The following is a 16,456-nucleotide window of genomic DNA, read 5'->3' as shown; positions in this document are numbered from 1 at the left end:
CCTCTCACCAAGCAGCGAGGACGTCAGCTCTGCTGTAAGATGCTGTTTATTCCCCAGCGCGCCCCCGGCAAGCGCGCGGCCTACTTGGCCATGTCGATGAGGCTCTGCAGCGAGGTGGGCACCCAGGTCTTCTCACCCTGCACGAACACCACGCCGCGGTCGATGTAGATGACGATGCGGCCGAAGGTGTACAGCTGCTTGCCCTCATGCCGCTTCCCGATGACCGGCATGAAGACGATGTTGTGCTCCTCGGCCTTGGTCTCGATGAGGTCCTTGAAGTTCATGGGCACGGCACTGGCGGCCACGCCGATGCCCCGCTGGGCCATGTTCTCAGCCTCGCGCCGCTCCTGCATGGCCTCGTACTGGAAGTCCTTCCTCCGTTCCGTGTGCGTGAGGTAGGCAATGTGCTCGCGCGCACCAGGCTGCATGTAGGCACCTGCGAGGCGCAGGGGTGGGGTCAGGGTCAGGGTCAGGGTCAGGGTCAGGGGCGGGGCGGGGCGGGGCGGGGCGGGCCCACCCACAGAGGCCCAGGCACCACCTGGGCAGGGGTAGGGGGGGTGGGGGTGGACAGCTGGCTGCAGCCACGTTAAGAATTTATGGTTCATGCCTAATGACCAGAGGTTATTAAACACTCAACAACCCTGACGGTCAATGAGCCTCTGTTCCCCACTTGCTAGAGCTTTCACCCCACATGTCCCCAAAGGCAGCTTTCAGATCCCTGAAACATAAGGCCAACACAATCAATAGATATATCTGGGGGGCTGAAACACAGATGTTGAAGGGTCCCCAAATGCCCAGTGGTAACTGAGGGGTCCAGAGGGGAGAGTTCTAGGGGCTCGTGGTCAGGGTGGCCTAGGAGGAGGTCTGGGGTGTGAGAAGAGAGATGCCCACCAGTGTCCCGGGGAGGCCTGGGTGAGCAGAGGTCAGACACACGTTCACCTCACTAGACACAGTATAGGGTCTGTGTCATCCTGTAATAGGCTAAGCACAAAGAACTGAATAGAAAGTCCAGTCCCAGCTGCCACTCTGTGGCCTTGTCTGTGAAAGACGGTTAGACCAGGTGCTCTGGTGGCTTTGCTTTGCGAGGTGAGCGCACTCTAACTCGGGACTGGCTGACGGGGCCCCCAGACCCACCAGGCAGCGGGACCTCCCGAGAGCTGAGTATTACCCAGGGGTAGGTGGTAACTGAACAGTCAGCCGCCGCCTCCTGACACCGGAGACACCACCTACACTGAGCGCGGTCCACAAGCACTAAGCCGGCGCCCTGGTCCTTACCGGGCCCGAAGTGGGGCTTCGCTCCTGGTTTACAGGAGGGACGACGGGTAACTCCTAAGGGTTAGAGGGGCCACCCAGCTCCCGCCCGGCGGACACACCGAGGAGCCGCCAGCACGGTGACGAGGTGGACCTGGCTCACGTGAGCCTCGTTCAGGGACAGCGCTCCTCTCAGCCGCAGGAGACGGGGGGCAGCTGTGGGCTAAGTAACTACGTGGAGGGGCTGAGACGAGTCTGCGTCCTGGAGCCCCAGGTGTGAACTCTGACTCAGTGCGGGGCCCCCACTCACCGACATTGGAGGACACCGCCCTGTTCATGATGTCGAGAGCCTCGTTGAACTTGTCCTTGACGGACGGGTGCGCCAGCACTTGGTCCGAGAACATGGACTTCCAGCCCAGGTACCACTTGGTGATCTCCTCGTAATTGGGGCTGTTGCTCAGCCAGGAGCACAGCACCTGCCCAGAGGAGGCAGGTGAGACGCCAGGGCCCACCGCGGCGGCGAGCGGGAGCACAGCGTCCACCTGCTTGTCTGGGTCCCTGTCTGCAAGCTGGTGGCGCTTGCAGGGTTTCAGGGGCTGAATGGGGTCAGCTTGGCAGTGAAGGGCCCTGCATGTAGACTCTGCGCCTGGGCCTCCCACCCCCACCCTCGGGCCCCCATGTGGCAAGCGTTCAATAAAGGGAGCGCACTGTGGTCCTGCCTGTGCAGTTCCTTCTTGTGTGACCCCAGTCACCCCAGCTGTCCCCGGCTTGAGTGGCTCCTGCTGTCCCCCCGCACCCCACAAGCTGATGCGGGGCTCACCTGCAGCCACTTGGGGAAGAAGTGCTTTTCGAGAAGGCCCACCAGGCTGGAGACAGAGACCATTCCTTCCCAGTCGATAACCCAGTAGAAGGCGTCCATGTGCTGCTGGTGGGGGTTGATGACCAGCTCCCCGAGGCACATCCCTGGAAGAGAAACCCAGCCTCTCAGGTACAGCCACTGTGTCCGCCTTCGAGCTGCTGTTAAAGGTCGAGTTTAAGCTCTTGACGTGACAATTCTTAAAAACTGTTTCCTTCCCTAACCCAGAACTAGCTCTAAGTTTAGAATCCAGTGGGACAAAAGTTTGAGGACCCCTGTGGCTGCCCTGTCACCAGAGGCCCAAACCAGAGCTCAGGAGGCAGACAGAGGCTGACCCGGACGAGGCAGAAAGGCCTGGGTACACTTGGGCTCCGGGCACCTCTCAGGGGACAAGTGTGGACGTGGCTGTGCTGCGGGTGTGTTTCCTCGGCTCCTTACCCAGCTTGGGCACAATGTTCTTGACCATGAAGGCCTCCCAGGAGCCAGGGGTGAAGACGTCTTTCCAGGGCTGGAGGATGAGCTTGGCCGAGGAGTCGCTGGGATGCCACTTCTGCAGGGCGCTGGCCAGCTTGCTGCGGATGGGCGAGTAGAGCGGCTCCAGGCGCGCCTGCATGAGTGGCAGCCACGGGTGGACCCACGAGTGGATGGGCACGGTGTCTGTCAGCGGGTTCCAGCTCTCCACCTGCAGGGGGAGCGCAAGGGGCCTGAGTTCATGCAGCCTGTGGGGCGGGCAGACGATGCCCTCCTGGCTGAGCAAGGGTGTGGGGGGCCACAGTCTCCATTACATTCCCCCCAGACAAGGTTATTCACCCACCAGTATACCTACACTGTTTGTATTAAGTCTTGGAAACGGTACAATTCTAAGTCATTGAAGAAACCAAGTATATGAATTCCCTACAAAGGGGGCTTCGAGGAACAGCTTCGAGGCTGGAGCTCACGTGACAGCCACTGAAGACAACTGCTCCCTGAGCCCCGGCCCCCCATCCCCACGAGGGCCCACCTCCTTCTGCAGCTTGGGGAAGATGAGCTGCTCCAGGATGTTGTCCAGCACCCACACGGGGATGAGGGGCGCCCAGCTGTCTAGGAAGTCCACCATTGGGTCACAGTTCCTCGGCTGCCACTGCGCCACGATGCTCCGGACAAATGGCATCCAGACCTCCCAGATCAGCCTGTGGGCAGGGGGGGAGGGGGGGGGTTGTTACACCCAGCTGGTCCCACTACCCAGGACAAACGGCATCCAGACCTCCCAGATCAGCCTGCAGGCAGGTGGGCGGGGGGCGGGGGCTGGTTATACCCAGCTGGTCCCACTACCCAGGGCCCCCCCCACCCCCGCCCCCACCTCTGGGGCAGGACTGCGGACACCCAACAGCAGGGCCCTCCCGTCAGGAAACCATCGGCCGGCCCACAGCTCTCGTGGCTCCCACTCAGCCTCGGGGCGTTTCCTGGGTGTCCCTGCGTCCCTGGCAGGGCAGCTGCGGGCTCACAAGCCCCCAAGGGGTCGTGCACTTCCCCACCTGGGGCTCTACTGCAGAGCCGACCCCTCGCTTGGGTCTGGACTTCAGCATCACCCTCCCGAGACCTGTACCTCCACCTGCAGAGCCGACCCCTCGCTTGGGTCTGGGCTTCAGCATCACCCTCCCGAGACCTGTACCTCCACCTGCAGAGCTGACCCCTCGCTTGGGTCTGGGCTTCAGCATCACCCTCCCGAGACCTGTACCTCCACCCGCACCCACACATGTGCACACAGGTGGTGCCCTTGCCATCCTCAGCCCGGCTGTATCTGTCCGCTCCCTGTTACCACCCACCTTGTCCCTTCCTGGAGACTGGCCCTGCCTCACTCCCGGGCGAGCCCAGCGAGGACAGGCAGATCCTCAGCGCACACGAGGGGAGGGCGAGTGGGTGGGCGAATCTAAGTTCCCAGAGCAGCGCCCGCAGGTGCCTGGGGCCCACACAGGCCGAGCCCCGCCGCTCGGCCAGGAGCGCTCCTCGGCCGCCCCCAGAAGCACCTGTGGAAGGCGTCCGCAGAGAGGTCCTGCCCGCCGTGCGACAGCAGCTGGTCGTTCTCCAGGAGGCTCTTCCACTGGGAGATGGTCTCGGTGCCGTAGGTGCAGTCCTGAGGAGGAAGACATGGAGGCTGAGAGCGGCCGGCCGGCCCCTCGCCCTCCAGACCGTCTGGAGCCCGGGCTGCCCCCAGCGAGAGGCTGCGCAGCGGTCTTCCCTGCCCGCTCACCTTGAGGGGGTCCCACTCCTTGAAGTAGTCCTTCATGAGCGGGTAGACGATGGCCACGGCCAGGTCCACGCGGTCAGACATCCGGTACTCCTCGTAGTACTTGTCCCGCAGCGTCTGGAAGACGCGGGCGCACTCGTCCAGGGTGAGCGGGTCGCTGCAGCCGGGCTGCAGGCGCCGCTCGCACTCCTCCACGAGCGCCAGCACCTCGCTCAGGCTGGCGATGGCCCGCTGCTCCTGCTGCAGCGCGCCCGCCGCCTTCTCCAGCTCATGCGTCAAGTTCACCACCACGTCCCGCTCGTACTGCAGCTGCCGGTCGTTGCGGATGATCTCCTGCTCCGTCAGCTCGATGAGCAGCTGCAGGTTGTGCTCCAGCTCGGGCAGCGCGAAGCCGGGCGCCCGGGCCTCCTTGCCGGGCGGGGGCGGCGGCTGCGCCTGCGGTGGGAGCCCGTCGTCGGGGACGCTGTGCTTGTGGCTGATCTGGCTGTAGCTGTAGTAGACCTTCTGCTCCCGGCCCGTCATGTCTATGACCTGGGGAGGACGGGGGGGGGGCCCGCGGGTGAACGCGCGCCACCGCCCCTCCCCCACCCCTCCCCCACGCCCCCCTGTAGGACGCGCACCGAAGCCCGGAGAGGGCGCCACGCTCGAGGGAGCCTGTGAGCACTGCTCAGCGGAGCTGGGGAAGGGCTCAGCAGAGGCCCTGGTCCCGACCACCAGGGACAGACGGACAAGCCCTCCCCTGGGGCCTCTGGACAGACCAGACGGAAAACTGAGGACATACGAATGGGACTATGCTGTTGAGATCAAACTATTTTCATACAAGAGTAGAGGCTGTACCGATTAAAGCAGGCAATAAAACAACAGTCAAAAATATCTTGGTAAAAAACGCACATTTCAACAAAAAGACCTGAAAAGATCTACATCACAGGTGTGAAAACTGGTCATTATGGGAAATAACGTTAATACTTTTGCCTCCGTTTCGCAGTTGTCTAACAGGTGCTGCGTACTGCGTGTAGTAAGAGTTGCTCTGTTCTGTTTTTCAGCATAAAAACGTGAAACACACAAAACCCACAAAGGCAACCAAGGACATGAGGTGATTTCGGTGTCTGGGGACTGAGGAATGAGAATGGATGGTACTGAACCGAAGTATCGCCGTCTCTTGAGCCACGACCGCGACCCGGGACCCGCTGAACTGAAACCCCCAGGAAGACGTTCACCTCCGCTCCAGCCCTCGGGCCCGCCCAGACCCATGGCCGCAGAGGCTCCAGCTGCGACCCGGACGCCGCACTCCCTGCCAGGTCCCCAGCTGACCTGACACCTGACCCTGGAGAACCCACTGAACTCTCAGTTCTGTGACACACACTGACCTCCTGCAGCAGACACCTGTCACCTCTGTCCCCTGGGGCGGTGACGGGAAAGCCTCTCAGTCTGCACATGCCCAGGGCCGAAAATCAAGTCAGCATAAGAGGCGCGGCGGGATGCCCGGAGGGCCCCTTCTGGTCGGAGACTGAAAGATCTTCCGGTGCTTGAACCTGGCAACTCCACTTCTAGGAATCGCGCCTTAAGAACTGTCCCCAGCACAGACAAGGCTTTACGCGCAAAGCAACCTGCCCCAGACGGACCCAGAGATGTTCAAGGTCTGGCCACAGAACAGCAGGACTGGCAGCCCCAGAAAGCTGGGAACGTCAGTCAGTTCAGCCCTGTCGTGTCGGGGAAGGCGGGGGAGGGCGATGACCAGCCTGAGTGCAGGGAATGGACAGAGGCTGCTACACACGATTAAAGCACACGCACACACCCTCCCGCCCCCTGCACAGAAGGCCCGCAGGAACCTTACGAGCCAGTGCTCCGTGACCGCCTCTGCTGCGTGGGGTAACTGCGTGTCTCCCAGACCCCCATCCAGGGCTGGCATCTATGGGCACCTACCTTGACCTGAGAAAGCTCCTTCTGGGGAGCGGTGAGCTTCTTGCTAATCCTGCCCTTGGCTTTCAGCTCTTCCACGGTCTTGTAAGAATACTTGGGCTTCTTCTTGCTTCCGCTGGGGTCTTTCCTCCACTGGCTCAGCTCCTTCTGAAATTCCTGAGTCAGAGGGACAGGGTCCATCAGAAGACGAAAGGGCCGCTGAGACCTCCACACGGTTCTGTGCTGAGGACGGTGCTGTCTGACGCTGACCCCTCCGAGGAGGCTGCCTGACACCCACTCCCCACTACAAAGGAGAGACCCTGTCCCCACACCCCCATTTCTGACCACACTGGTTACTCATGTACTGTGTTCCCTGTTGATGGCGGGACACCAGCCTCTGGCCCGTACTGGTGCACAGTGTGAGCTCGACCCCTGAACCCCCGGAAGCTGGCTGAGCAAACAAATGAGCAGACAGACCAACCCCGACCGACAGGCGCACAGGACAGCCGGGCCACCTCCCGACCCACCTCCTCGGCCTCTTCTTCCGAGTCCACCACGGGGAAGTCCTGCAGGGACTGGGTGGTGCGCTCCGAGCCGTACGCCCCCACCGCACCTTTGCCCTTCCTCTGCTTGGCTTCGATTGGGTTAATGATGCCTGATGAATTTCAGAGAGACAGACTTGCGGTCACTGCCATCGTGTGGGTGCGCCACGCGCGGAGACCTGCTCCCTGGTCCTTCCACGGGACAGCACGCCGCCCGGAAGGGGAGCCGCTCCTGCACGCCCCACGTGGTCCTGCTGCCGATACCACAGAGCAGTGTGCCAACAGGAGCGCATGCAGGCCCTGAGCGCGGGTCCGCTTCCACCGCGGTCACTTACTTAGCGGACGGGAGTATTTATAACTGACCCTGGCCTACCCTGTTCATCTGGAGGCCGATTACTACGGGAAGGATATGTTGATTCTGACTGAAGAGAGGGGGAACCGCCATTTAAACTCCATCTGTTTTCTTATTGTATTGTATATATACACACGCTTCCCCGGTGGCTCAGCTGGTAAAGAATCTGCCTGCAATACAGGAGACCAGGGTTCGATCCCTGGGTCAGGAAGATCCCCTGGAGAAGGGCATGGCAACCCACTCCAGTATGCTTGCCTGGAGAATTCCAGAGACAAAGGAGCCTGGTGGCTACAGTCCATGGGGTCACAGAGTCAGACACAACTGAGCGACAATCACTCATCACTCGTGTATTACATTCGCATAATATTTCATATTGGTAGTTCCTATCTCCTATGCTTGCTTTGCTCATACTATGCACCTTGGAAATAAATGCATTTTCTTTTTAAAAAATTTACAAACAGGACTACAGCATTTCTGTGAAGAACTGCCCCCACCCCGAACTTCCCACCACACCCTTTCCAGCTCGTACTGTTGAGCTCCCAAATAGAACAGCCTTCACTCTCATTCCAGGCCACCTGTCCAATCTTCACTCAGGTCCATGGATGTTTCATGCAGCTAAGTTACCTATCCTGCCCCTTTGTGAGCAGAGCCCAGGGACAGTAACAGGAACAAGGAGAAGGGGCTGTGGTGTGGAGACCGCTTCCAGAATAAGGAAGCTGTGGGGGCTGACAGGGGCAGGAGTTGTCAGCTAACCCAATCCCTGCCAATCTCCTAAACTGTAGCTTATCTACAACCTAGGAGAAATTGTCTGATTTTTAAACACTGGCAACTGATCTGACTTTTTAGAAACACTGGGCAGGCCAGAAAAAAGCTTGTTTTCAGCCCATCAGGCTGTATTAAGCCCGACCACTCCCTCATGCTGAAATACGGCATTTTATGTAACTTGAGTTTTGATAAAGTGCGGAGCTTAGAGCACCACTGTCACACGCTGGCAGAAAAGCAACAAAGCAGAGAAAAGGCAGAGCGCGCCCCTCCCTGCCCCTGCCTGCCCACCCGGAGCGCCCACGGGCAGGGCACCACACCTTGAGCGTTCTTCCCTAGGCCCCTTCCAGGCACGTAGCCCATTTTCTGAAGAAGCTTCTGTCCGATTCCTTTTGTGTGTCTTTCCCAGCTGCCGAAATCCATGAAAGACTTGGTTCCTCCTGCAAAACCCTTCTGGCTGGGCTTAAAATTGCCACCCTGAAAACAAAGAAGGAAAAACCTAAGCAAGCAAGCTTGGCTGATGGGACCATGGCCGGGCAGTCACAGAGCACTGTGAGAAGTATCCTATAAACCACAAGGACACCAGTGATGTCTCCGGACAGAGCCAAGACTGCCTGGTACAGCCACCCCGCGGGAAACCTGCTCCCACAGGGAGAGGCCCACACGACCGGCCTCCAGCAGAAAGCCCCCGCCCCCCAGCAGATGCCAGGGCCACAGCGACCTTCTGGGGACATTACTAAGGTCACAGCCCTTCAATAAGGATGCTACCGTTTTTAATTTCTTCGGTCCGAAATCCTTAGGAAATTCATCCTGCTTCACGGGTTTCTCTTCATCATCGGAGTCCTCCAGCTCCGCCTCCTCTGCTGCCCCTTTCTTGAGCCCCGCGCTGATGAAGTTGACAGGGGCTGAGTAGTCGCGGGCCCTGCGGGCAAACAGAAGGTCCAGGGGGTCTGTAAGAACTCTCTCAGGCCAACGTCATTGGCCCGAGAGCTCCTTAGAGCAGACCTTGTGGGATCCATTTTAAAAGAGCAGCGCTGACTCCTATCATCAGTGCCCCAGACCCGGCTCCCCTGTAATCACATTCGACACTTTGACCTGATGTCTCAACTCTGTGACTTCAGGCTTACCAATGACAGCATAGAGTTGACTAAAAATTCTAAGTATGATGTGACTGTCCACCCCTCATTTAATACATTAAAAAAAAAAAAAATTATAACTTGAGGACTTACCTGGTGGTCCAGTGGTTAAGAATCGGCCTGCCCACACAGGGGACAGAGGTTCAGTCTCTGGTCTGGGAAGATCCCACACGCCATGGGCAACTAAGCCCATGTGCCTTCTAGCCCATGCTCCACAACTAACGAAGCCACCAGGATGGGAAGCCGATGCCTGGCAACTAGAGAGCAGCCCCGTCTCAGCTAGAGAAAGCCCACACGACAGAGACCCAGTGTGGCCAAGAGTTAATATTAAAAAACAATAACTTGGTAAATTCAGTTAAGGCAGGAAAGGTTTAAGAAATAAAGCCTGTTAATATTACTAGTAAAATGGAGGAACACATTCAAACATCAGTAATCATAATAACTGATGATAATAAACATAAATCAGAAGTCGTCAAACAGGAGATAGCAAGAGTGAACACTGACATTTCAGGAATCAATGAACTAAAATGGACTGGAATGGGTGTATTTAATTCAGATGACCATTAATATCTACTACTGTGGGCAGGAATCCCTTAAAAGAAATGAAGTAGCCATCATAGTCAACAAAGGAGTCCGAAATGCAGTACTTGCGTACAACCTCTAAAGTGACAACGACCTCTGTTCGTTTCCAAAGCAAACCATTCAATATCACATTATCCAAGTCTATGCCTCGACCAGTAATGCTGAAGAAGCTGAAGTTGAAGAACAGTTCTATGATGATCTATAAGACTTCTAGAACTAACACCAAAAAAAAGATGTCCTTTTCATCATAGGGGACTGGAATGTAAAAGTAGGAAGACAAGAGACACCCAGAGTAGCAGCCAAGTTTGGCCTTGGAGTACAAAATGAAGCAGGGCAAAGGCTAACAGAATTCTGCCAAGAGAATACACTGGTCATAGCAAACATCCGTTTTCAACAACACAAGAGACGACTCTACACATGGACATCACCAAATGGTCAAAACCAAAATCAGATGGATTATATTCTTTGCAGCTGAAGATGGAGAAGCTGTATACAGTTAGCAAAAACAAGACCAGGAGCTGAGGAACACATTACAAAATTCAGACTTAAATTGAAGTAAGTAGGGAAAATCATTCAGTATGACCTAAATCAAATCCCTTAATGATTATACAGTGGAAGTGACAAAGATTCAAAGGATTAGATCTGAAAATCTAATCTCCATGGATTAGATCTATGGATTGCCACAGATCTAATTAGATCTATGGATTGCCACAGATTGCCATAGATCTAATTAGATCTATTAGATCTCCAATAGCCTCAAGAACTATGGATGGAGGTTCGTAACGCTAAACAGGAGGCAGTGATCAAGACCATCCCCAAGAAAAAGAAATGCAAAAAGACAAAATCGATGTCTGAGGAGGGCTTACAAATAGCTGAGAAAAGACAAGCAAAAGGCAAAGGAGAAAAGGAAAGACATACCCATCTGAACGCAGAGTTCCAAAAATAGCAAGGAGAGATAAGATAGCCTTCCTAAGTGAACAATGCAAAAGAAATAGAGGAAAACAACAGAATGGGAAAGACTAGAGATCTCTTCAAGAAAATTAGAGATACCAAGGGAAATTTTTGTGCAAAGATGGCCACAATAAAGGACAGAAATGGTATGGACCTAACGGAAGCAGAAGATATTAAGAAGAGGTGACAAAAATACACAGAAAAACTATACAAAAAAGATCTTAATGACCCAGATAATCATGATGGTGTGATCACTCACCTAGAGCCAGACATCCTGGAATGCAAAACCAAGTGGGCCTTAGAAAGCATCACTACGAGCAAAGTTAGTGGAGGTGATGGAATTCCAGTTGAGTTATTTCAAATGCTAAAAGACGATGCTGTTAAAGTGCCGCACTCAATATGCCAACAAATTTGGAAAACTTAGCAGTGGCCATAGGACTGGAAAAGGTCGGTTTTCATTCCAATTCCAAAGAAAGGCAATGCCAAAGAATGCTCAAACTACCACACAATTGCTCTCATTTCACATGATAGCAAAGTAATGCTCAAAATTCTCAAAGCCAGGCTTCAGCAACAGGTGAACCGTGAACTTCCAGATAGTCAAGCTGGATTTAGAAAAGGCAGAGGAACCAGAGATCAAATTGCCGACATCTGCTAGATTATAAAAAAAGCAAGAGAGTTCCAGAAAAAAACATCTACTTCAACATTATTCATTACACTAAATCCTTTGTTGTGGATCACAACAAACTCTGGAAAATTCTTAAGAGACAGGAATACCAGACCACCCAACCTGCCTCCTGAGAAATCCGTACACAGGACAATAAGCAACAGTTAGAACTGGACATGGAACAGTGGACTGGTTCCAAACTGGGAAAGGACTATGTCAAGGCTGTATATTGTCACCCTGCTTATTTAACTTTTGTGCAGAGCACATCATGCAAAATGCCAGGCTGGATGAAGCACAAGCTGGAATCAAGATTGCCGGAAGAAGTATCAATAACCTCAGATATGCAGCTGACACCACCCTTATGGCAGAAAGTGAAGAGGAACTGAAGAGCCTCTCGATGAAGGTGAATGAAGGTGAAAGAGGAGTGAAAAGGTTGGCTTAAAGCTCCAGCTTCAAAGCTTAAAACTCAACAATCGGCTCTTAGGAGTAATGGAAATAAAAACAAAGATAAACAAATGGGACCCAATTAATCTCAAAAGCTTTTGCACAGCAAAGGAAACCATAAACAAAATGAAAAGACAACTCACAAACTGGGAGAAAATATTTGCAAAAGATGCGACCAACAAGGGATTAATCTCCAAAATCTACAAATAGCTCAGGCAGCTCAATATTTTTTTAAAAAACCCAATCACAAAAGGGGCAGGAGCCCTAAATAGACATTTTCCCAAAGACACACAGCTGGCCAAGAGGCAACTGAAAAGAAGCCCGACACTGCTAGTAAGAGAAATGCAAATCAAAACTTCAGTAAGTATCACCTCACACCAATCAGAATGGCCATCATCAAAAATTCTACAAACAACAAACGCTACAGAGGGCGGGGAGGAAAGGGGAGCCCTCCTGCACTGCTGGTGCCGCCACTGTGGAGACGGGATGAGGTGCCCTAGAAGACTAAAAGCAGAGCCACCGTTCGATCCAGCAATACCACTGCTGGGTACACATCGTGGGAAACCATGACTTGAAAAGATACGTGCACCCCACGACCTCCCGGGTGGTCCCGTGGTTAACAGTCAGCCTTGTGATGCACGGGACGCAGGTGTGATCCTTAGCTGCGGAAACTTAAATCCCACAAGATGCAAGGCAAGTCAGTCCTCACACCACAACTACGGAGCTAGACCCAAGGCAGCCAAATAAATACTGAAAAAGAAAGACACAGGCACGCCAGTACCCAGTACAGCACCATCTACCACGGCCAGGACGCGGAAGCGGCCTAAATGTCCATCAGCGGATGAACGGATACGGGGGTGGCACAATCACACACGAGGCAGTATTGCTTGGTCATCAAAGTGATGAAACAGTGCCACCCGCAGCAGCACACACGGGCCTCGCGACCACGTCACTAAGTGACCGTGACAGAGAAAGACAAACGCGTGGTGTCACTCATCTGCGGAATCTAACTTTTAAAATCACACAAATGAACTTGTTTCCAAGACAGGGACAGACTCACAGATCTCGCAATCAAACTATGGCTGCCAAAGGGAAAATGTGGGGGAAGAGATAAGTTAGAGAGATCAGGGTTAACACACACACACGCGTATGAAACAGCCAAGGGCCTACCGTGTAGCACAGAGAACTTACTCAACATTGTGTAACAGCCTATATAGGAAAGGTGTCTGAAAAAGAGCGTCTCTCCATGTATGTATATGTGTATATTTATAAATAGAAGCACATGCATATAACTGACTCGCTTTGCTCTACACATGAAACACAACATTTAAGTAAACAATACTCTCCGCCCCCACCCCCCCTGCAAAAAATTTGTTTTGGACACTATTTCAAGTATAAAAATCAAATAAGAAAAGACACTTTCATAAATCAAAATCATAAATATAATACATTTAAGGGAGATTATATGAATGGAAAGTATATTACCAATTTTATCAATCATTCTTAGAAAAGCTTGTGTTCATTAAATGTATTTATGAAAACTAAAATAGCTAAGAAATTAACTGTGTGAGATGGAAAGTACTAATTTTATCCGATCGCTTCAAGAACAGTACTTACAGCAAGTCTTAATCACAGCTCCCCTTTGTATAAACTGGAGCTGACAGTTCTGTATTGTGTGGTTAAAGGAAGAGCGAAAAGAATCCAGTGAAAAAGCCCGGGAATACTGCAACATAAGGTGATGCTTTCTAAAATGACTGACCTAGTAAATAAACATCCCTGTGGCAGTAAGATCCACAGAGGAATTTTCCCCTAAGAGATGCCATATGAGAGCCCAACTCCAGATCGGACAGACCCCGATTCTCACAGCTCAGCTGCGTGACTCGCCGCTGTTCCCTAATCTGTGAAACTTACCCCGTTTTACACCTGGTGCCTCTCTCAGAAGGTCAGTGAGACCATGCCTGTGAGGAACCCGCAGGTCCTGGCTGCTGTTACTATCTTACGATTGTACATTCCTGCCCTGTGATCCATACTGTCCACTGTTAACATTTCTTGCCAGATGAAAAGAGCCTGAACGGATCTCCGCTCTTTCTCCCCAGTCTCTTTTGTGAAAAACGTACGGTCTCAACGGGCTGGAGAATCCAGGCTTCAGGTGGGGACACGCAGACAAACCTCAGTCTGCTACACACTCTGCTCAAGCACGCCGCAGCTCCCACACACGACTTCACACCAAGGGGGAGACGGCTTTCAGCCTGAACCCCCAGCCTGCGGCCGCCCTCCCGGCCCAGTCTCCACCACGTCTCCTCGGACACCGCCCGGGCCTCCTCACATGCCCCGCTTCCACTGTGGCTTCACAGGGTCCTCTGCACACATACTCCCCACGCCATGTCTCACCCCGTCTGCACAGACCACAGTCCCCTCCTCTCCCTCTCCCCCGTCTCCCCACAAGACCGCTCACACCCTCCTGGACGCCCTGCTCCTCCCATCAAGGCGCTCTGCTCCCTCCTGCCCCCCACCACTCAATCTTCCCTGACCTCCCAGAACAGGTCAAACACAAGGAAAAGTACCCCCCTCCGGTCCTACGTCAGTTACAAACTTCCATTTGTGAGCCTGCCTCCACCCTCCGGGGTCTGGGCTCCTGGAAGGGAAGGACTGGGGCTGCAGCACAAGGCTTTGGATACATGATCGCTCACTCATGATCGGTCAGTGAGAGAGCAGCGCTCTGTCCGAAGGAGGAACTGGGTTCCCTGGCTGAGGTTGCAGCTAAGGGGCTCGGGGAGGCCAGGAGAGAAGCGTACTTAGCGGGGTAGCTCCCCAACGCCTGGGGAAAGCGGTCCGCGCCAGCCATACCGTTTGCCTCCAAAGCTGGGCCTCTCCTCATCCGAGTCTCGCTCTGCCCACACTCCGTAGGTGGCCTCTTCCTTGGTCTGCCAGTGGCGCTGCCGGTTGGGGTTGAATTCATTCTGGAGATCCCAGTCGGTGATCTCGAAGTTCTCCCGCTCGTCCTCGTCATCGTCCATGTGGCCTTCCCCGTCCCGGTACAGGTGGGACAGCGACATGGCCCGTCACTGAAGGGAGGCAGGGAAAAGGCACAGTCTGTGACAAGTCCTGGGGGCGGCAGCAGCAGGCTGCCCTGTCAGCTGCCACTCCCTGCTGCCCTCACAGCTTCCCCTAAACTGAAATCCAGTGAAGTCACTGGTACAATTCAATAAAGCAGACGCTAAAAACGTATGTTAGAAAACAGGTACCAAAACAGAATCAAAAAGACCAGTCCCAACAGTCCATGTGGTTAAGCACACACTTCCTTCTCAATGTTGTCAAACATCACCCACACTCACATACACACAAACAATGCAAAAAAAGCTTAAGGATGTTATTCTACGGATGGCTGCCTCACAAATGAGGCAAACATCTTCCTGGATGTTATTTTTTTCTATTGCTGAGTGAAGAGTTTCATCTGGACTTGTAACAGCTGAGCAAAGTGATTTCTTTTTCTTAGAAAACACTTAAATATGACCCTCAGGTTTTCCTCCCCAGACAGGAACCTCTTTTGATTATGAATACGACCTTAAAACAGCACACGTCTGTGAACCCGAGTGCAGCCATCAACTCAGGGGAGCTGGGTGATGAGATTCAGCTGTCTCTTAAGTGGATTAACTACAGTACCAACCTTAGAGAAGGCTTGTGAGGCAGAATCAATGAGATGGCTCTTTCAAGACACTTAGCTCACAGTAACCGCTTGTTACGCTAGTCCCAGGATTAGGTCTATGGCCCCTCCTATTACTGGATTAGCATGGAGCAAAGTGATGGTGAAAGCAGGTGCTGAAATCACACAGCCCGAGTTCAAATCCCCGCTCTACCTGGTACTCAATGCATGAATATTAAACGCAGACCAAGTGCCAAGCATGGGGCACCACAACGCAATGCATTACATGCATGACAGCGCTGGGACCTCCGTCTAGCAGCTGCCAAAAGCAGACTTCAGGGACGGCCAACTCGCAACACTTCTAAGGCGAGTTCAAACTCTGGTCAGCTCTGTGGGAAAGTTTTCCCTACTTACTCTTCTCAACTCACTGGTGCAATGGTTGGGTCCTGCCGGTCCCAACGTCATACACGCGCAAAAAAGGGGGGAAATACTCTCAGAGGAGGCGGGGTGTCCCAGTCGCCGATCACCGCTGCCTCCTCGGGCACAGGGCATGGTAAAAAGCACGGAGCTGTCACGAGTTACAGAGCCCCCAGGAGGTGCTAAGTAAGCCCTTGCGGGACGCTTCAGGCCGATAATCTAACATAGGCATCAAGACACCTCTACGAGGGAGATACTGCTAGCGCCTTCGAACTTCAGACTTAAGTAAAGCGAGGCTGAGAAATTAACTTCCCTAGGTTCCACGGCTGGTGAGGCTGGAAACCAGGTGGAACTGCAGCCAGGGCTCGGCGTCTCCCTGCCGCGCCGTCCAGGCCCCGCGGTGGAGGATCGGTGTCCAAGTCGGCCCGGAGACCCCGAGCGGCCCCGCTCCCTCCCCGCTGCGGCCGCGCTGTCTGGAAAGGGGAAGAGCGACCGGCGAGGCCGAGGCCCGCTTCCGCGAGCCAGAGCCCCCCTCCTACTGGCACAGACTCCCCCGCGTCCCCTGTCCGTCCACTCCCGGGCCCAGCTCACCTCTCTCCGGCTCAGCGGACCGAACTCAGCGCCCCACTCGGTGCGAGAAACGCGCCACTAAGGCGCCGGAACGCGGGTGCGGCGCACCAGAAATGACATCACGTCAGCGGATATGACGCGCTCGTTGCCATGGCAGCAG

The 16,456-nt window shown here is 54.3% G+C and overlaps 1 protein-coding gene across 1 annotated transcript; it reads right to left on the bottom strand.

Annotated features, from left to right (window-relative positions):
* Nucleotides 1-28: 28 nt before the first annotated feature.
* TFIP11 (tuftelin interacting protein 11) lies at nt 29-16,445 on the bottom strand. Its single transcript, XM_070385935.1, has 13 exons — nt 16,318-16,445; nt 14,514-14,731; nt 8,658-8,811; nt 8,210-8,366; nt 6,761-6,888; nt 6,258-6,410; nt 4,338-4,865; nt 4,114-4,220; nt 3,108-3,276; nt 2,546-2,789; nt 2,072-2,214; nt 1,562-1,727; nt 29-436 (listed from the first exon to the last, which is right to left on the bottom strand). Exons 2-13 carry the CDS (start codon nt 14,720-14,722, stop codon nt 81-83), a joined length of 2,514 nt encoding a protein of 837 aa, XP_070242036.1. The 5' UTR covers nt 14,723-14,731; nt 16,318-16,445; the 3' UTR covers nt 29-80.
* Between the last annotated feature and the right edge of the window lie 11 nt (nt 16,446-16,456).

The sequence above is a fragment of the Bos mutus genome, chromosome 17 (assembly GCF_027580195.1).
Source record: "Bos mutus isolate GX-2022 chromosome 17, NWIPB_WYAK_1.1, whole genome shotgun sequence".
Lineage (NCBI taxonomy): Eukaryota > Metazoa > Chordata > Mammalia > Artiodactyla > Bovidae > Bos > Bos mutus.
This window is presented reverse-complemented; position numbering and strand designations above follow the sequence as displayed.